The sequence below is a fragment of the Chamaea fasciata genome, unplaced genomic scaffold (assembly GCF_029207755.1).
Source record: "Chamaea fasciata isolate MVZ Bird 193981 ecotype frontalis unplaced genomic scaffold, bChaFas1.0.hap1 SCAF_1, whole genome shotgun sequence".
In the NCBI taxonomy this organism is placed as follows: domain Eukaryota; kingdom Metazoa; phylum Chordata; class Aves; order Passeriformes; family Sylviidae; genus Chamaea; species Chamaea fasciata.
In genome coordinates this window covers 144,175,482-144,196,956 of record NW_027094086.1, presented here as the reverse complement: position 1 = coordinate 144,196,956, position 21,475 = coordinate 144,175,482, and the positions used below count along the sequence as shown (strand labels likewise).

Genomic DNA, 21,475 nt, shown 5'->3' with positions numbered 1-21,475 from the left:
AAGGATTGACGTAACAGCAGCCTAGTTCTTTAAAATCAAAGAGTGCACATCTTTTGAGCAAAAGATGCAGGCCCATAAGGGCCTGTTGTATGGAACCCCTTCATCCAGTGATTTAAATAAATTTATCAAGTTGCATCTTAGAGCGAGACATTTTCTCTAGGAAGAGGAAAAAATGCTTTCATTCTCAAATAGGTATGTTTGTAGTTTTTGGCATAGTCAGTACTCAAGATTTAATGGTTGCGATTTATCTTCCCAGCTATCTGTACATTTATAAAGTATACATATGAACCTTAACTGGTCACAGTAGGCTTTCTTTATGATCAGTAAGAAGCATGAAATGTTAAAGCATCATTTATTAGACCCATTATTAAAATCTGCTTAAAGATTACGTGAATTGTACCCTAAGCAGCATAAACACCATCAAGAATTCACACAGTAGTTCAGCCAGGTTTTTGGAGAGGACTAGCTCAGATGCAGAATTTCAGATCAGCCAGTCAAGATGTTACCAGCTTTATCCCACTCTTCCTTCTTCATCACATGCAATCCATCCCTAGTTAGGGCAAAATGCTCCTGATTTGACAAGCTGAAGCATTTACAATGCTTGAAGGTGAATAATTTTGAGAAAACTTAGTGCATTATGGTAATCAATTGGAGTAGGCAGTAAAAAACAATGTCTGGTCTTCAGAGAGAGTGGAAATTTCAAAAATGAGCACTCAGAGAAAAAGGAAGCCAAAATCACAGAATGTAAGAACCACATTAAAAATACTACCTTGACAGAAGCTTTGTCACTTGTCTTCCTTGGATACAAGTTTTTCGATGCACTTTGGGAGAGAATTCTGAGATATTTAAGGTATTGCTGAAGAGACTTGGCCAAGTTCGCATCGTTTTCCACATCGTAATTTCTTTCATTATCTTCATTCTGTCCCAAAGTCCTGCAGAGCAAAAGCAAGGGAAAGAAAGTTACCAGCCCGTTCCACATACAAAGCTGCCAACTAAGAAGGCACTGCAAGCCACTGTAATTCAATACATAACAGAAAAGTCACTCAAAAGCTTCACAAACACAAAAGTACAGAAAATTCAATGTTTCAGCAAAATCAGTCAAAAAATTTTGCAGTATTAACAATCTATTTCATGAATCAAAATTAATGATTCTAGAGTAAATCAAATAAAATGCCACATCAAGGCAAAGCCATGTTCAAAAGAAAAGAAAATGCTTGTAAAAAGAAAATGCACATGATTAAATTGCACCCCAAAGAAATATGAGATGGTTCTAAGATTTAAAATCTTGCTGGATGATGATGAGATTCAATACCAATTTGGCCCTGCACCAATGTAAAGAATAGAAGAAAGACTACTGCATATGCAGAAATAATGGAGCAAGTAAACTCCAGAGAAAGGCTTGAAAGGGGAATAATGAGATGGAACAAGTATCTCTTCTGATCTTCTCATGTGCCTGGGATTCACAGAATCGTGGTGTTTCCTGAGTGGTTTAGACAGATTTTGGTGACATTTGCAAAGAAAAGCTAGAAATGTGATTAAACGACAGCAGTGTGGAGGTGTTTATATGGGATTCAGAGTGCTGTGTGCAATGAACCTGAATTATTACCAGCTGTCCTCATCTATCTCAACAACACGTAAATGGTGATGATAATTTAAATGTCAGCATCGGTAACTATTTCACTCCTTGTGCAAGAAAGCAGAGAGAAAGTTCCCAGCCCTCTCCCTTCCCTGTGAGTGAAGCTGTTTGAGGGAAATCACCTTTTGGTGTCACCATTTCCTACTCACATACCCACACGCTTCTCCAGAGAAGAAGAATTCCAGGTGGAAGAGCTTTACAGCTCAGTGAATGAATTTGACTTCCAACATCTCTGTGCCACTGTAAATAAAATTTTATTCTACCAGCCCACATCTTGGCACTAATGTAGGAGCACAGCCCGAGAGAGCACCATTATATCATTTTCCAAAGCTGGGGTTTAATTACATCAAAAATTAACAGACTTCCTTCCATGCTCATAGTTGTACCAAATGTGTGTCCCTACTAATTTAATAGTAATAGATGTAATTAATAATCTTATTTACTGTGGTGGCATTGCAACCAACAGCGCTCACAGGTTTGCTCACTTTGGAACACCAGAAAAATCCTCTGCTTCTCCCCAGCCTATAACAGCAGGGACACAAACTCTAGGAAAAAGAAGGGTTACTTCACAGAGCACTGTAGCAAACTTGATATAATTTACCATCAGCCTAGATTCCTTCTCATGCTGTTTGCCTTTTTCTCTTATTCAAGAGCTCTAAATTCTGCCTTCTGATGGAGCGTGGACATGCAGGTAACATTATCCACCTTCTTTTCAGCTTAAAGCCAGACCAAAACTATTCTGCAGTTTTAGAAAAACCTGGGAACTGTGCTTTCTGCTTCAGTAGAGATGAACTAATCCAAACAGGCTCTCTTCATAGGAAGGATCCCAGTTGCTAACACTCATCTTTCATTCACTGATTAATTCCAACACCTATCTTCTGCTTTCTTCACTAATTTTAGAAGGAAAGGAAAAAAAACCAGACCAAATTCTGCCCCAAGGATTTCCACTGAAGCAAACTGCATACACAGAAAAAGGACAGTATTTAGGTTGGTTTTTCAAACCATTATTTACAATATATAGTCACTGTCACTAGTGGGAGAAGTAAAATCTGGGATCTAATATTTCTCTTTTTTCATATGGAAACAATAATTGCACTCATATCTACTTTCCACATTAGATTTAATATTTTATGCTATAAACATTTAAACAACTAAAACGTAAAAGACTACAAAGCTTTATGTTTCATTTGATGACAACTTTGCTAAGATATTATGAATACATCTGAAAGATTTTTAAAAAATTTTGTAGCTCACCACTATAGCACCTTAACTCAGGAATAAAAATGTATTAACTGACCAAGTATTGCAACTAAATGAAAATATTTTTTTTTATTATGACAAAGTCATACTGCCAAATGAATGAAAGATATATAAAAGCACTTGGTGAGTAGAAGAAATCACAATCAGATGAGCTCTTTTTATGCACTTATTTGGAAGTATTTTCAGTTTAAATGTGCTCTGAAAAACAACTTTGCATACAATGAACTTAAGAGTATAAATACAATACCACATATAATTATTTATCTACAGAAATAATTATGTATTTCCTATAAAATCTAGCATTTCAGAAGCTTTTTTTGTGGAAATATCTAAATCACTGCACCTCTGCTATTTCTGGAATGTTCCCAGTTAATAGATACTACACATTTTAGAATAAATTTCTCCCTTTTAAATGCTGAGAGTATCTTATCACTGACTTAATGATGGTTTTATTATAGAAATAATACTATACCCCGTTTCATGCATTGAAGTTTGCTGGAAACATTTGTGGTTTTGCCTAATTGCACCAATGAACACAACTGACATTTATTTCCTCTGTGCAGAATAGACCTTTTTCCTTCATCTTGAGTCTTCTTTCAAGAGAGGGTTTTTTGAAATTTAATAAGGACCCAGGAAATACCACGTACACTCCAGTTAGCCAAAAAAGAAAGAACTTTCATCTTGAAATCAAACTCCCAGTTTCAGCTTTTTTTTTTTTTGAGATGAAATCCATGTCTTCTGTTTCATCAGATTTCATATGCACTAATTTAGCCTAAGTCAATTTACCTTTCAAGTGTCTGAGTCTATTTTCTTGCTCTCACCAGCTCCGTGGGGATTAATGACTCATTAGTATGACTTCATATTGTCTTATTACACACGTTACCCTTAATAAAAGGTCCTCCTGACATAATGTTTCTTTGATAATTAGATACCTACTCTAAGTTGCTTTTTAAATTATTTAATTATTATCTGATAAGATTTTAGCAAGCACACTGAGCACACTGAACATATAACACACTTGATCAGAATCTACAAGACACCAGATTTCCTACTGTTCTCTGACCTACAAAACACATTGCAAATGGACAACCAGAAAAATCAATTAATGCTTTAAACTGTTGGCACATAAGATAATGCTTTCAGAAGCACAGCTTGATGACTCCAGAAAATCTCTTCACAATAGGAAGTGTTTTACGTGAACACATTTGAAATTCTGATGTTTCTGAAGTATCAATATACAAAATGTTGCAGTTTTTTTCTAACACAAACTTATAGTTAAAAATATAAACCATCTCAAACTTGTTAAAAACAGGAATTCCTAAAAGTGAGTATTTGTTTTCAATCTAAACCTTAAATAACTTCTTATATCTTCTTATATTTTTTTATTTTTATATAACTACAAATCTGGAACACTGCAGGATATGGCCTTGATCTCATGGAAATTTGGTCTATTTTGTCTTACTCTCATGAATACAAACTTTAGGTACTCTCTTAAAAAAAAATCCCCAAAAGATATTGAAGATCATTTCTGATACCATTTACTGAGAGTAATCCATTCAATACTGACATTTTGTGTATCTAAGCAGTGAAAACATGTTTATGGACTCAACCACATGTTGTTATCACCTTTATGGTAATCTTTAGATCACTATCTTCTTTAGAAGGTAAATTTCTACCTTACTGCACTTCTGAAATGGTGCTGTGATTTTAAGAAATGCTTTTTGAATCAGCAAACTTGTGAAGTACAGAGTCTCTGAATTATTCAAAACAAAGAGAGGCAAACACAGTTGAGGACACAGGGAAGTATCAATTACACAGTACTTTTTTTCCAGAAAAAAACAATCTAGAAAAGAAATAGTTCTGAAGTATATGAAAACCACATACTGCAGTATATGAAGATCTGAATTCCAATATTCAATATTTTGCCCATCGAGGCTAGAAGCTCAAATTTATTCCACTATGATGAAAGGTTTTTTTTTTTTAACAAAAAGACATTTCTTTTAATTTCACTACTTTTGAGAATGTATTTCTTAAAATCATGTAAGACAAAGCAAAATTTGTCATTTTTAATTGCTCCTAAAATTTCGTACTGGGGTTCATGTGATTGGGTTGCACTGAAAAACGTGTAGGACAGAACAAACCAAGTAAAAGAGTCCCTTTATACGAAGAGGATACAATTGCAGGTTCTACAACCATATCAGTCTACAGAATTACTGATGTGTCTCTTGCAAACAGTAACTGCAAAGTCACCGCTCAATACCTTTCAAGCCATGTCCCAGCATCATTTTCTGTCATGGGAACTTGCAGGAATCTCCCCTTCCTGAACAAATTTTGCAACTACCACTAGGAATCTATGGCCTTCAAATCAATTATTGGTAGGTTTTGGAAGAATTTCACTTTTAAAATATAATTAGTCACTCAGAATGCCATTCAATGCTTAGTCGAGAATAAAATACCTCCTGTAGATGCGCTACTATAAGTTCGCCTTTTTAAACCAGTCATGGGTAAGGATGTGTGAACTGACACTAGACAGTGCAGAAACAGAATGAAAGGCCTGATGTTTTGAATTCTGACACCTTAATTAACAATAGAAAGTGTATTTTGTCAACTTGATGATAAACAGAAGAACAAGGTCCAGGGTTTTAACTCATTCTGTCCCCTGAACGCTGGTGGACACCTTTATCTCGTAGATGGCAAAAACCACATAATGGCTTTTGTGATTTTTTAAATTCCGCTTCTGGGCCAACCTCTTTCTTAACATTTTCAAACCTTTCCAAGACCCAAGCAAAAACACTACAGAAGACTTACCTTCCTGTGTCAGATCCTTCAGGTGCAAATACATCAGGGCGTCTGCTGTGGATTTTGTGAACGGTTGAGAGCTCCTGACCAATAACATGTTGTGTGTAATCGTCTCGCCAGGTAAAACCTGATAAACAATGAAACAAACAAACAAAAACAGAATGAAAAAGATTCACTATTTAATAACTTGGAAGTTTGGCAAAAATGTGTTTTATATAAACATCATTAAAAAAGACAAAAGCCTCACTCTTTTGGTTGGAACCTGAGAGTGAACTACAGATTCTTCTCCTCTGTATGAAATTCTGTTAACGAAATTTCGGTAATGAAACTTCCTGGCAATGGAAGGAAGACAGTAAATCACACAAAGACATTTGGGAAGCCTTTGGTCTTAGCAGAATCTTAGCCAGGTGCAAGCCAGTTTTAATAGATGAAAAAGGGTTATTTTGGACAGCTGTGGAAATTATCCTACTAGCTGGTGTCTTTTGAAAGGTTGCTTCGTTTCCTCCCCATTCACAGCACACTGCCCCCTCTCTGTTTTCCCCATGAAAGATTAAGGTTTAGAACAGAGGAGCTAGTACTGCAAGTTTTAGTTTAACACACGTGGAGGTCAATTTAAGTTATATTTAAATGCTGTGACAGAAAACATTTAAACAAGGGGGGAGCGCAACTACGTAGGCAAATTACAGTGACTGCTGGTTAGGTACATGCACGTCCAATCTCATGGTAATTATACTTGAAATAATGGTATAATCCCAAACATAATTGTTACCTGATTTGTACATTTCCATGTTACAGTAACACTTCAGATCATAGAATTTGCCAATGCAATTATCTGTAAATGTCTAATAACTAAATATCACACAATGGAAGAGAATTTCTGCTGTTATGCCCCGTGCAGGGCAAATCTCTCAATGAACACTGATAGAAGTTCCAGATATGGCTGTCCTGATGATATCTTCCTGTAAGAACCACCTAAGGAAAACTCCTCTCCAGCACCAGATGCAGGCAGTCAGATCTGGTTGTTAGAACTAGGAAGGGAAATCGCTAGAACTTGGAAGGAGGATTTCTGGTTCAGTCCCTATTCTATATACAAATTATAAATTTCATCACCATCTGGAGTCAACATGAGGTGTTTTGGTGTAGGCAGACCCTCAGGATGAAGATGAAGCATCCTCAGCCTCAGCAGAACTCAGAACTTGGCTACTTCATTACCTGGATTGGGCTCTTCAGATTTTTCCACTGTATTGAAGTGGAATTATTTATCTGTTTACTAAATTCTAGAATTAAAAAAGAAGCCTAAATAGGACATTTCTCTGTTTTGCCAAAGGCGACAATTCTGAGCACGTAGAAGTAAAAATTACTTTAATATTTATCAAATTTTCATCCTAGAGGGGTGATACTTAAATATGTTCAGTACACATTTAGACAGAGCTAGGAAGAATTAAAACTATGCTGTTGTCTTGGCTTAGACAAGATTTAGTGGGGGAAAAAGAAGGGCCTCATTTGGGCAAGATTTAGGTGGACTGCATCCCAAACATTTTTTTTCATTAGTGAAAATTAAAATAATAAAAATCGCTACCAGTGGAAGTATGCATGAAGCCTTCAACAAACAAAAAAAGCTTTCTAACGTTCCACTTGTGATCCTTCTTTCTCCTTTCTTTAAATAAAAATGTTACTCAAGTTTATTGAGGAAACACTTCACCTGAAGCCATATTAGATATTAATGGCTACTGTAAATGACTCCAGACACTTAGGAGGGGAAAGAATATCTGTCTCTATTTAATCTGGTTTTATTTCTGATTCATCCTTTTCAAATGCAAATATCACCTTTTGAAAGATGCCATGTAAGAAGATGGATTCAAATAGTTTTAAAAATCTAAATCTAAGGCTGCTCAGAACATGTTTTTATGTGAACACACAGAAATGAGTCACCATGCACCTATGATTACTTTGATGTAGTGCAATTAAAAAGATTTTTAAAACAAAGTCGAGATATATTTCATACCTATTTATTTATATATTTATGTATGTATATATGTTCAACTTTACTTTTCTGTTGTCTAGCACTACATATTTCTGTTTCTTTTATAATCTCATGAAGGAGAAAAAACTAAGACAACTTTCAATTTAGGAGAATGTACAACATAAAAGGTTCAGCTAAAATCTATAGTATAATCATTAGCATACCCTTAAAACTATTAATTTATGAACTATGAGTCCAAAATTACTACAGTTTCACTCTCTAGTTCCAAACCAATACCAACCCTATTAAAGCCCAGGGTAAGAATACACAATAAATAACATAAACTTTATAAAAATAAATAAATAACTTCAGAAATATTCTGAAGAGCTTTTTTTTAAATTAAAGCAAGAAGAGTTCATCCACGCATGCAGATGAGAAATTAATCTCTTTGAATCCTGAGCAGTACAGAGTTTTGTGCCTACAAACCCCAGTGTTTTCAGTAAAAGAGCAAATGAAACCTGTGATGCCTGTTCTCACTGGTCAAGAGAATGGTATGTCTGTTGTTACCTTCAATGTATTTTTTTCTCCTGCTGCACTACTTTAACATGTTTTCCTAATGCATTTCAAAGCAGTAAAGATGCCCTATCATCCTTAATACTGTAAAAAATGTAACTGTGGCAATAAAAAAAAAGTAAATAGATGAAAGAAAAACTTGTTACAGAGCTAGAAAGAACTAGAGTTAAGGGAATATGCCCTCTCAGCTGTGTCTCCAGTTCCTCTAAGTCACTTCAGTGTGAGAACAAGACATGGAGGAGAAACACAAATTTTAACTAATTCAAAAATCTCCTTGTCAGTAATTTAATATTGCGGTCTCTTATGCAACAATCTCAGGAGCTGCAGCTTGCCTAAAGTTAACCTCATGCCAATCATTTCCCAGCATTGTTTCAGTTTCAAAAAAAAAAATATCTCCCACACGCTGAGCTGAATAAAACAGCACATTCAAGAGCCATAATGCCACGCTGACAGCTGCAATCAAAGTTGAGGCTGAGCAGGAGCATGTGACGCCGTGTGGCGATTTCCTGCCCCCTTTGTCCATGCCGTCACACCTCGCGCCAGCCCCGGCCTGGCCACCCAATTATTACGATTTGTGTCCAGCGGCTGAGCAGGATCACAGCAGAGCTCCTGTGCTCACATTACTTCCATGTCACTAACGGGGAGCGGCGTGGGGGACGCCCAGCCCCTGATTAACCATCCCCCCCGGGGCTCTCCCAGCCCAAATTCCCACAGAGGGACAATGACACGGGAAGAGAAGGAGTCTGGCGGACACTGAAATGACGCAAACGCTGTGACAACAACAGCAGCAGACACAAGACTGCTCTCAGTTGAAGGTCATTGATAGTAGTGAGACCCCACAAAAAACAGTCATTGGTAAAGTTTTCCCAATAGAAGTAGAACTTTTCATTGGTATCAGCCCAATTTTTAATTTTTTCAAAAATTTAATCAAAACTCTGTAACCTAAATGTATGCGAAAAGGGAATGCCAGTATAAAGACAGTGAAGACAAGACATTAATGCCTTTATCAAACCCAACTGGAAGGTCAAATCCAATGGAGGTCGTCTGGATATGACACAGTCTTTCGTATCAACAGGTATCTCCCCACATCACAGTCTATTATTATTACCCACAACTACAAAAATAATAAAATTGTTTAGGTCCTCATTACATTCAACACTTAGAAATGGCTGTGTCAACAGACATAAGAATTCTAAGAATTATTAGTTGAAATCTAATCAAAAGCAAGCAGTTTAAATAGTATAAAAAGCAGTTTCGCAGTAGTGAAGATGTTAACTACTGCCTACAGAATTAAAATAAAAATTATTTTCAAATTCAACATAAAATGTCACTTAGCCTGCTTAATTGCCTTTCCTGTTACAGCAATTACAGAGGATTACTGAAAAATACTCAAAATTCAAATATGTATTTTCTTCTCTCAGCTGATGAATTTTTCTAAGCAATTGCATTCTTTTGTGTGGTTTTGACTCTGTTTTCCATCTTACAGAAACTTGATGTCTCTCCAAATATACCTGACCATACCTTTAATACATGAAAATTATAACAGCAGCTTTTGAAAACATTTATCTGCTATTTCTAAGTCTAAACTTATTCTAGTTCACACTTACCCATACAAATTAATTTCCCTCCCTCTGAAGGCCTAAGCAAGAAAAACAGAAGCTTTTTAACAGTTTGGAGGAGTTCTGGTGTAAATCAGAAGAGCTCAATATAAGTCCTTTAAAGAAGCAACAGTTCTCACTGCCCAGAGATTTGGCTGTACAAATCTTCCTGCTGCTGTTTCCAACCCTTTCCCAGACCAGGATGCCTGAGGCTGAATTGGGCTCTGCAGGAAAGTCCAGCAGAACCTTTGTCTGATTTCCAGTTCTTGTGCCAATCAAAATCTAAAATTATTAGTTCTGCATCAATATATTATCAACAAAATTATTTTTACATACCAAGTTCACTGAAAATGACAGGAGATTATTCTAAATTTGTAGAAACCAGCATACTAAAACTTGATCCTTGTATGTCAGGAAAATCCACTTTATAAAGACCCAAACCCCTCAGAATTACTCAGAATTAAAGCCAGGATAGGCACAATTTCTGAACTGTGACATTATTTTTTCTCCAGTTTTTGGTAAAGTTAGGCATTTTGTCCATATATGGTAGATTAAAAATATTTTTTTTCTCTGAGCTACCTTCAACTGGTACTTCATTTCAGCCAGGAAACTCTCATCTGTAGAGCTCAGAGACTTTCATCCCCCATGCCATGTGCTGCAAATTGTTAATGCCTACTTTAGCTGTCAGAATGTCTGCAGAATTGGGGATGATTTGCTTTCTTTGCTATTTTCACAACAGACAGGTCAATGTAAGGTATAGACATGCCTTTCTGCAGGCTGCCTTTCCACATTCTCCAGAGGAGCTGCTCTTGTTCTCATTCCAGACCTCCCTTTTCAGAGCTCAAGGACGTACCCAATAATGTTCACATATTTCAGCTCTGGCTAAGTCAAAATTGCAGCTTTAATGCTGAGGTTGCTGTGTACAACAAAATTAAGCCTTTCAATTGCTATTGCTGTATTTCCTACCTAAGATTGCAGACAAAAGATAAAATCCTAGTGTTTTCTCTTAAAATAAAAGTTCATCCAAAAGCAATTTTGCAATACAACTTGAAATGACAAGTTAATGGCAAAAATAGAAATAGACAAGTTAAAACCCGCTCTTAAACCACAACCTTTTAATTTCCCCATTTCTTTGTATTGGAATATTCATTTTTAGTGAAAATTTTGACTAAGATGTTTTCTACAAAATTGGAAGAAAGTCTGCCAAAACACTTTGTATTACACTTTCACAAAAACTTACTTTAATTGAATTTTTTTGCTCTGATCTAACTTTGTGTTTGCCTTCTAGATGACAAGAAAATCTGGTTCAGAATTTATTTGAAGAGATGACTGGGGGTTATAAGCAGTTATCACCATTCTTGTCCAATCAATTTCAGGTGAAGCTGTGGTCTTCTCCTGAAAGTCTTCTGGAGCTTTTTTGTTTCATTCCCTTTTCTACTGCCAGGTACCAGGTATGCATTGGTGACTTTGTTGCCTTCTTTTTGGAGTTTCTAGTGAGACCTTTCTAATATGGAAGAAATTCATTTGCTGCATGCAGCAGCAATTCACTCACAGGCAAAGAGTTTCTGTTTTATTGAACAGATGAAAGGGCTGCCTAAGGATTACGGCTTCAATTTCTCATATATTGTTTTATTATACATAAAAGTGATAATCTCCACAGAATTAAATTACAACCATGATCTGCTTACAGTCCTGATTTTAATTTACTCTAAGTAACTATCCCAGTAGGTAGAGGGAAGGCTTTTCTCTTCAGTTTTTCAAATTTTTCTATTATTTGAAAAAAGCCAAATGAGTGCTTCATTTGCCAAGGAGATTATAAATGCTCTCACAGGACTCAGTATGTAATGTTTCCTTACCTTTATTTCAGTTTCTGCAGAGAGCTACAAATAATTGGGTTTCTACAGGAGAAAGTTTCTAAGTGTTTCATAAGATTTTTCTGTCACTGGAGCTGATAGTAATAAAAGAATAATATGATAATGCAAAATATATCTCCAGACTTTCACACAGAGCAGGTTACTTTCCAAAGACTGTAGCAGAATGGATACGTGACTCCCAAAGCCTTGAGATGAATCCCGTGCTATTCACCATGTCATGTAAACCTTCCCACAAACTGTTGACCCTCTACCCAAAAGAGTATCATTCCATTCACAGAAATGTTTTGTAGGAAGACAGGTTGTCTTGAGTCATTACAAGTTTATATTAATGTTCAACTTTAATTTAACTTGTGCCCAATCCCATCTTTAACTTCAATATCTTTCTGCCCTGTCTAGGCTGTGACATATTTATTAAAGAAATAATCAACTCTCATACATGGTGAGTAAAGGTGCATCTCCTTCCATCCTTGGACTATGCACAGACATTTCCTCTGTGCTGTCAGCCCAAGGAGTTTTCATGAACATGCAGAAATATTCACATGCACTCAAAATAGTGACACTGAAATAAAGATGAGACTACTTTTGCTTGTTTCACTGAGCTTTGAACCTAAATTCAGTAGCTGGCAATCACACCAAGATGCATCTAACTACTCCAAATTTAACCCAAAAAGGTCTGATGTTAGTTCCATGCTGCAAACACAGCTCTTTAATACATTCATCCTCTTTAATCTCCTTTTAGAGCACAAAGTGATGATCTTTTTCTTTCTGTCAAGATTACTTTCATTTTTCTGTTCCTTTCCCTTTCCTTTTCTTATTATTTTCTCCCAAGATGTCTTACACCACTCCACACTTTCATTTAAACTCAAAGTTTTTAACTCAGGATCTCTTTAAGTATCCAGAAATTGGTTGTAATGTTAGACTGTACAATGGTAAGAATGGAGATTTTGTCCAAATTGTAGTTATCAATGCATTTAAAATCAGCAGGTTTTCCTTCTCATTTTATTTTTTCCCAATTCATTTCATGCTATCAGTAAGATGACAGCCTTATTGTCACAAAAAATATAGTTCCTGGGAAAGGACTTTTGAAATATTTTCAGTCTGGAAATTAAAACATCACCTGTAACAAGACAGAATTGTTTGAAAATGTACCAGCACTTAAATCTCTACAGAAAATTAGGTGGATATACAGGTTACACTTACTCTGGCAAATTCATCTCAGACCTAGAGTTCTTCATGTATTTTTAAATGATTATGAGCAGAACTGTTCTTTCAGCTCCACATAGTGCCTCTCACCCCCGTTTTATGTAACTGTTGGACTCTCAGTGATGTTTGTGAAAAATCAATTTTCGGCTGTCAGAGCAGAGCTCTCAGCTGCACAGGCAAAGCCAATATCCAGGGGTACCACACCAGGCTGGACAGTGAGAGCTGCAGCTGTAAGGCCACCTCCACCTTTGGTTCTGAACAAAATTCCCTCTGACCAAAGCACAGACAATGCACCAGCAGCGTGGAGGAAGGGCTACAACGAGCCAGGGCAAACGCTTCTCCAGGACACTCCCAGTCTATTCCATCAGGAAACTCAATATTCCTGAAACCCTCGCCCCACGAAAGGCCTTAGGCCTGCTACTCATCACACTCTGTGCTGCACTATGACAAATACAAATTAAAGCATGTAAAAGGTAGTTTGTTTATTCTAAAGGATTGGAAGAAACTCTACACACAGTTTGTGCAGAACCATATCTTCCCTTTTCCACTTTTAAGCCATTTCTCTGGGACTTCAAAATTCTCCTGGGAGAGAACATATATTGGATGCATTTGCAGAGTCTCTTTCTACAGCAATAACAATAATTGTTATTGCTGCTATTATTATTAATAAAAGCCCAGCAGCTGCAGAAGAGAGGGTTCCCTTAGGAACCTTGTGGGGATCTTGGTGGCTGAAAGCTCAGAGTTTTCCAGGGAACTGCATTAGCCAAGTCAGTTTGTTTGCAGCAAAGATGAACAATCTGCAGGTCATGCTGCTCCCCCAAAATCTGATTAGAGCTCCTCAGGTTTCATTTTGAATTCATCCTGTGTAGAGAAAATACACATACTGAATTTGTGCGACCCTGAAAGGCATTTTCAGCTGGAGGAGTACTTGAATTATCTTCTTTTATTTTTTTTCTTGTGCACGTAACATTTTTGGGTTTTGACCCTCTAACCAATTGCAATGGAGGGTGCAGTTACTGTATATTGAATGACAGATAAGCTTTTAATTAAAAAGTCTTTTTAGTCTTTGCATCTAGGGGCTCTAATTTACAACTCAATTCCAATAAAAAAATTACTGTACCACTTGTAAGCCAAGGTACAGTGTCTGCCCATGTATTAAGCTGGTGTCCATGGGTAAAATTTCTATCATTTGACTTATTTTAGCCAAGAATGAAAAGGATTTCATGAGGGAATCTCTGAGTGACACGATTTCCAACATGGAATTCACTTTCCCTCCCTTTTTTTCATGCACTTAATGCCTCAGTAAGCTTTAATAACATTTTAGACAATTCATATAGTGCTGATTCATGGATTCACATGGATGCTTTGTCAGCTGCACACACTATTGTTTCTTTACTGCTTTCTGGGGTTATTCTCTCTGAACACTCAAAATGTGCCATGATAAAGCTGTGACTCAGTTTTACCACAGCATACCACAAGGCTACTAAAAAAGGGTTTTTTTAATCTCAAAATTAGTTTTTGAAAAGATTGTCAATGAATTACAATACTTGCACTAGAAGAGCTGGAGCAAGTTCATCAGATACGAACTTAAAACCCCTAAAACCTGAGTCTTTATGAGGACACTTTCTGTTGGCTTCTAGTGATAGAACATCACTTCATTCAAAAAACTTCATTAGTTTTTAGCTCATAACTCTAAAGAGCAACTAGGTTTAGATGTAATTTACTCTGACATTAACAAAATGCCTCCAAAAATGAAACAGTGACATAACACTGAAATAAAACATAGAGAGGGGACATAAAATTCCTACCAGTCCTGGGAGAAATTTTATCTTTGTGAGTTCTATGCTCAGCTAAAATCCTATTATTCTAAAATAAAAGCTCCACTAATTTTGCGCCACTAAGGTCTAACACTAATTGCAGAGACCTGCTATTGCCAGTGTGCTCACTGGGACTCAGAAAACTTTCTCTGGACACAGACCATGGTTCGAGGTGTAGCCTGGACCGGCAGGTTGAGCCACAGAGTGGGGAGCCCCAGGAGGGGGGACCAGAAGGACTGATGCCTCCTCTTGGATCTGCCCTTCCACTTGTAGTGCAACACCAGCTCCATGGCTCATTTCTCTTGCTGCATCACAGACATAAGAAAACATCATTTCAGGGTTAAAGTTGTACTGCATTTCAGGAGGCATTTGAATATCATAGAACTGGGCTGGCATGAACAAGGAACAGTGGCAAACACAAAATTCACCAGAAGTTACTGCAATGCGGCACGAACTAAGTCGCAGGTACTTGGATTTTTTCTTAACTTCAGTGTATTTTTACTATTTAAGGACTAGTAACTAATATCAAGGAATTCAATGTATTTTCAAAACCACCATTTATTTTAGAAATTTGTTCATCAGCAGCTCTGAATGCTGTAAAAAGCAGCAAACCTGCTTTAAAGCAATACTGAAGTGAAGCAGCAATGATGTTAGAGCATTACAAAAACACGGGTGGTGTAGCCCTTATGTCTCACTGTTAGCATTGTTACAGAGGATAAGTCTTCTGATCAGTGGCTCCCAGCTTTAAGAAATAATGATATACTTCTAGATAATCGACTGCTACCTATTACCATACTTTTGATGTGGCGGAACAGTCATGTGCCTTATTTTCCACATCCTCAGGGTATCCTGGTTAAATGTCACATGCATTTTTCTCCCATGTTAAGAAAACAAAACCAGCATATTAATACTTTTTTAAGGGAGGCATAAAATGCAATAAGAAGGGAGCATTGATTATTCTATTCCTCTATAAACTACTCCAACAGACATATAAATAATACTGAAAAATGTAATGTAGCTTTAATTAACAGCAGAGCTCCCCCCATGTTATAAGTCTTGATAGATGGAACCTGCAGCAATCAATCTGGTTGCTCTGAGAGCAGTTTAAGCTAATTCACAACAAAAGACATAAAGTTCAAAAGCCAGAATCTCGCACAATTTTTACAAGTACTTTGTTATTTAAATTAAGATCTCTGTGCCACTGACCAGGTTTCTTAGTAGAGAAATTATAAGCAACTCTCTCTGTAAATGTAAGCAAGAGCTGAGGTGTCCAAAAATTCCATACACTCCACCATGGCTGTTCCAAATATCAGAATAAATTGACAAAGAACTGCCCTCTTCTAACTCCAGAATGCTTGTGGTTCAGTTGTCCAAATCTGTAGCTCAGTAAAGCAATCCAACAACAAAATGCTTGCTATCATGGCCCCAAATGGCACAAATCTTAGAGAAGAAAGAGCAATGAGTGAATTGCACACAGTGTTCACAGTTTCAAACACAAAAAAATACTTTCTCTAGAAAAAAAAATCAGTTTATTTTACACTTCAAGATTATTTTTTGAAAGGAGGAAACTAGGATTAACTTGTTTTATTTACTATGACAAATAAAAGAGAAACATGGGGCATTGCAAATTCAATGACTTATTGCTAATTTGCTATTCTTACCGTTTTTTTCTATATCTATATATAAAGATGAACTTTATTTATAGATTTTACTTTACATGCATTATATGACATTAAAGAAAATATTTCTTTCTCTCAATTACTTCTCAGACAAATGCCAGAGGTTCAAATATATAAACTGAACATGTCTGTCTTGACATCCGGATAAGACTAAGCTTTTGTACTTTACATTATATTTAGCAGTGAGTCAGGTCTGGTTCATTTTGCTCTATGCAGTACACAGCTATGCCCTTAAATCTATGACATTTTTAGAAGTCAAATATACCCAATGTTACTCAGAAGGATAATTCTGATCAACCTGTTTGCTCAAAAGTACATTAGAATTGGTCAAGATTTCCAAGATTACAGCAAAGATATTCCTATTCATGTTGACAGGTCAGAAAAAAGACAATTAAGTCTTTTTCACATCTATTCTGCATTTAGTAAAAATATCTGTTTAGCTGACCTGTAATGCTTTTATACTTTGTGGATGTAATGGTTTGGGTTTGGTTTATTGGGGTTTTTTGGTGGTTTTTGTTTTTTGGTGGTTTTTGGTTTTTTGTGATCCCCATTACAACCGAGGCTAAATAAGATTGTGCAACCACACCAGATTACAACTGCGCAGGCACCAGCATTGCAAGGCATGATGTACTCCCCTGGTGTCCCTGTTCCTAGAGCTCCTCTCCTGCACATTCAGATGACACCCGGGCTTCTCCCAGCAGAACCTGACACAGAATTTATTTCCCATGGCTCTCCCAGAGACCGAGCAGGTTATGCTGTGTGGATAAACATGCTCCAAAAAACCTTTGTCTCCATCAGTACAGAAGTTTAGCTGGAAGTGTTGCCCAGGACAGGTCCTGCCCCAGTTTTGGTGTAGCCTTGGATAGTGTGGGGATTTGCCGGAAGTGGTTGGATGAAAGAGTGCAAGGAAACACTCCTGTATGGGAAGTTGTGTAAATAATGTCCTGAAAATCTCAACTAGACTCTTTCCCACTCTTTCCACATTATGGCCTTACACTGATAACAGTAATAGGAAGCTGAAAGTGATTTTTTTATTATTCTTGTTATCATCCACATTAATGCCATATCAACAGATCTGGTAGTCCAAATTGTGATCATAATGGTTGTAAATCCTGTAAAATTTAGTAAAATTCACTTTGTAAAATTTACTTTTAGTGCAAGCTCTTCAAACGGCCTTCAAGAATGCAGGGCATTTTTCATAAAACAGAAGGCAGGTGCAGGAAAGAATAGCTTCTAGGCAGGTGTTTAGGATTCAGTTATCCCTAGCTATTATACAAATCACCCCCATGTATACAGCCTGGATATATCCCTTCTCCTACTATACTCAGCATCATTTTTGTTGGCCAGGGAAAGTTTCCCTGGCATAGTTTTGACAGTCTGACAATTAATTTGTCTTCATTTCATTGTGTCCTTAGTAACACTATATAGGCACCAGATTTCAAGCCTTTCCAAGTGGAATGAAGCAGAAGTGAGCTCACATCCCTAATAAATTGTTTATTGAATATTTATTTTTACTTGGATGACACAGTGCTTGTGAATCCGCTGATGGTAAAGTCCATGCTTACATGCTACAGCACAACATTTATTGAAGCAGATATTCTTGCCAAATCTATATTGCATTTATAAATCTTCAAAACAAGCCCTGGTAAATGTCACTTCTTCTTAAAAGCTTGGCAGAGTCAATGACAAGTGATGCTGCCTTTGCCCTTGAAGAATTCATGTGTTTGGATCTGAGTCCAAATTCTAAAAACCAGTTCAGAAACACACGCAACATACATAAACACACTTGCAATGACCAGAGGCACTGAGGAAAGAAAGGAGAAGTTACTCTAAATGCGAAAGTTCAATATGAACAGGAAAGCCCGTCTGTGGCTTTTTAAGATTTTCATTGCAAGCTCTGTGAAATACACTGCTTAAACCCCATTACCTTCTTTCCATTCTGCATTGGAATATTTTGCAATGGTCATCCATACACTACCCAAAAGCAATCAGCTCATTTTGGTGTGGCTTTAGCACCTCATTAGACACCTCTTGAAATAATTATATATAAACTAAGAATCCAAATATAATATCTAATGCTAAATAAAATGTAGAAATTATCCTGGCATAACATTAGGCAATGCTATGTGCTGCATATTTGTGTTTCCATAAGCATGTATCCTTCATTTTTGAATGATAATTCTGATATTTTTTGAACTATATCTCCATCTTCCAAGAGAAAGAAAATGCAAAAACTGAGCAATGCAGTAAAAAAAATGTTCTATGTCCTCTAACTCCTTGCATGCTGCCAGTGAATTGTGGAACAGTCTGCTCAGTGTCAGTGGGATGCCCATCTCCAAAGAGTGGAGCTGCTCTGTTAGCAGCACAGTCCAGATTTGCTGTCATGCCTGACATGGCACAACCCAAATGCTTTTCCAAGGAAAGCACTGCAGCGTCCTCGTTTTCCATCTGGTTCTGTAACAGCAATGGTTTAAAAGGGCACGGGGTAGTCTAGTCAGGGCTCTAAATTATACAGCAAATAGCATTCTTCAAGAGCATGTCAGCTGGCTTAGGCTAATGACATGTTTCTGTGGCAGAGCTGCAACTCTATCATCTTTTTGCCCACGGTGGATTTCTCAGAGTTAGGGGAATTTCCCTGAGGAGGAATGCTGTCAGCACAGGGCAAGGAAAGAGACCAGATAAAGAGAATCCATGGAGATCCAGCAGAGAAAAGTCTCTCTCCTTCGGAGCTATAATCCCCACAGCACCTTATACCCTCCAGCCACACAGAGTCTCCCTCCTTTCATAAGAATCTTTTCTTCTGGGGAGAGACTGGATATGTGATTCTCCTGACTTGAACCACAGCTATCTTCAGGGCACCTCCCTCACTAGCCAGAACCAGTATCTCTTTTCTTTTTAGCAAAACCTACATTTGTTTCACTCCCAAACGATGCTGAATGTGTTAATTAAACAGAAAATAATTGGCAGAGCTTGTCATAGAAATGACACGGCAATGATACGTGAGGTCTTGGGGCAATATTAATTGATAAAATACAAAATGAAATGGGAAAAAAGATTGGTTCCAATCAAGCCTTTCTGCTTATTGGTAGAAGTCATCAGAGTTTAAAAAAAAAAAATAGTCTCCATCTTTTGGGGCTGTCAGGCTTCTAATTGCTTCAGAATGGAAAACTGGCTTTGAAATGGCAGTAGTTCAAAAGGAAATGACCCACAGCCTAGATGGTGATGATGAGCAAAAATGACTTCTCCAGCACACAGCCAGGAAAATGAAGGACAAAAAGATTATGAGATACTTTGCCACTTTTTATTTCCAAGGTAAACAAAGCACATTCCCCCTCCACACCCCCAAAAAAGGATAGATAACCTGTCGGCAATTTTACCCTATTCAGTAACATCCCTGGGGATGGTTATGTTGTAGTAGGTATGAAAAGGTTTCTTGGTCTCCATGAGACTTTAGAAAATGTGATTATTACAGCAATACATTGTTTTATTCTAAATAAAAGATAAACCCATTGCTTTTACAATTTCGATTTGCATTTGATATCTTCACGCAGTGATTTGTAATGCTTATAAAAATGCTTAGAGTACACACCACTTCTTTTTCTCTAATTCCTGTATGCTTTGTTAAATAGCTGTCTTAATGCAACAACAGCAGGATATTTTGGATCTTAACAGGAGAGATGGATTACATGGCAGCCACTAAATATTGGCAAAAGCATCACACATTGTGCAAAGTTTTCAAATCTGTAATGAAAAGAGTCTTTCATTTCATCCGCCAACTCTCAAGATATCTCAACTGATAAAAAGAAATATTCCAGCTCCCTGTTTGAAAATTACTGAAAGCCAGGTGTCAAGATGCTGGAAAGCTGCCCTTTCATCAGCTCTCCTTAGCTATGTGACAGTGAAGTGAGGACCTGTTGGAAGAAGGAAATGATTCTCTAGAAGTTCCTTCCCAGTCTGTGGCATTGACTCCATACAACTGTAACTGACAGCCTTGACTTGAAAGAATTTGGGGAAATATTTAATGTTCCCTAAGTGCAATGAAATAAAGGGTTAGAATGAAACAGGAGGGAAGAAACACAACCTGTTCATTGTATGGGTCGCTATGAAATCTAAATCTGATACAATTTCCTATTACATAAGAATGTGTTTACTCATCTCATGTTTTTCACACTAGTCCCTGTATGTCCCTAAAAAATGTTTAGGGTTGTATGACAGCAATAAAGTGTGACAGGTTCCTAATCTGCAAAACAACTGAAAAATGATATTTTTTACAGAGGCAATCCCACATTTGCCTGCTGCCTGATTTAGAGTTTCCATCTGGGCAGTTGGCAGTCATTCCTTACAGTTCAGGCTACCTCAAAACACAGCACAGAGACTTTGGGCAAACTCTGAGTTAGATACTCAGTAAAGGAAGATTTTCCTCCCTAAAATCACTTCTATTTTCAGATATTTTAATCAAATGAACAGTAATTTCAGTTCTATTATTCCAAAACAAAAATGTAGAAAACCACTTGAAAGCTGAAATTATCATCATCGGAAGTTTTTTGTGTCCTAAATCTCTAGATACAATTTGAAATAGACAGGTTTTGTGCATTCATTTCTCCTCTATCCTTTCTTCATCTAGAAACAGATTTTATTAGGAGCATTGAACAAACGAAACTAAGAAATCTGTGTAATGAAGAGAAAAAGCCCTTATTTCTAGAAACATTATTTCATTAGCGGCATTCTCTGAACATCACTGTTCTCTGCATTATACACAAAAAAATGGAACTGCAGTTTCCTTTTCCTCTTCCTACTTCTGTTACCATGTTGTTAATTCCAACTGCGAAGCCAGTGACCCTTGAAATGATTTTCACATGCCTGGAAAACACGCGGCTTTTCCTTACCTTTATGTTTTCAGAACTGTTCCTTCAAAATTTAGCGTGGCCCCTAGAAAATACTAATTCACACACGTGAATTAACGAATATCAAAACTTGGCCTTTGTTTTAGTCATAGAGACCTCAAACCCCTAATGACGGAATTCTGAGTTCAGCTTGCATTGCTCCTCACTAGAAACTTAAACCAGATTCAAC

The 21,475-nt window shown here is 37.0% G+C and overlaps 1 protein-coding gene across 1 annotated transcript in view; it reads right to left on the bottom strand.

Annotated features, from left to right (window-relative positions):
• The window catches only part of PTPRN2 (protein tyrosine phosphatase receptor type N2), a 634,832-nt gene that overhangs the window by 407,182 nt on the left and 206,175 nt on the right, over positions 1–21,475 (bottom strand). Inside the window, exons 4-5 of the mRNA XM_066200727.1 lie at positions 5,705–5,822; positions 770–932 (exon numbers count right to left, since the gene is read on the bottom strand). Coding sequence (XP_066056824.1) covers positions 770–932; positions 5,705–5,822 — 281 coding nt within the window. The remainder of the gene's footprint in view (positions 1–769; positions 933–5,704; positions 5,823–21,475) is intronic.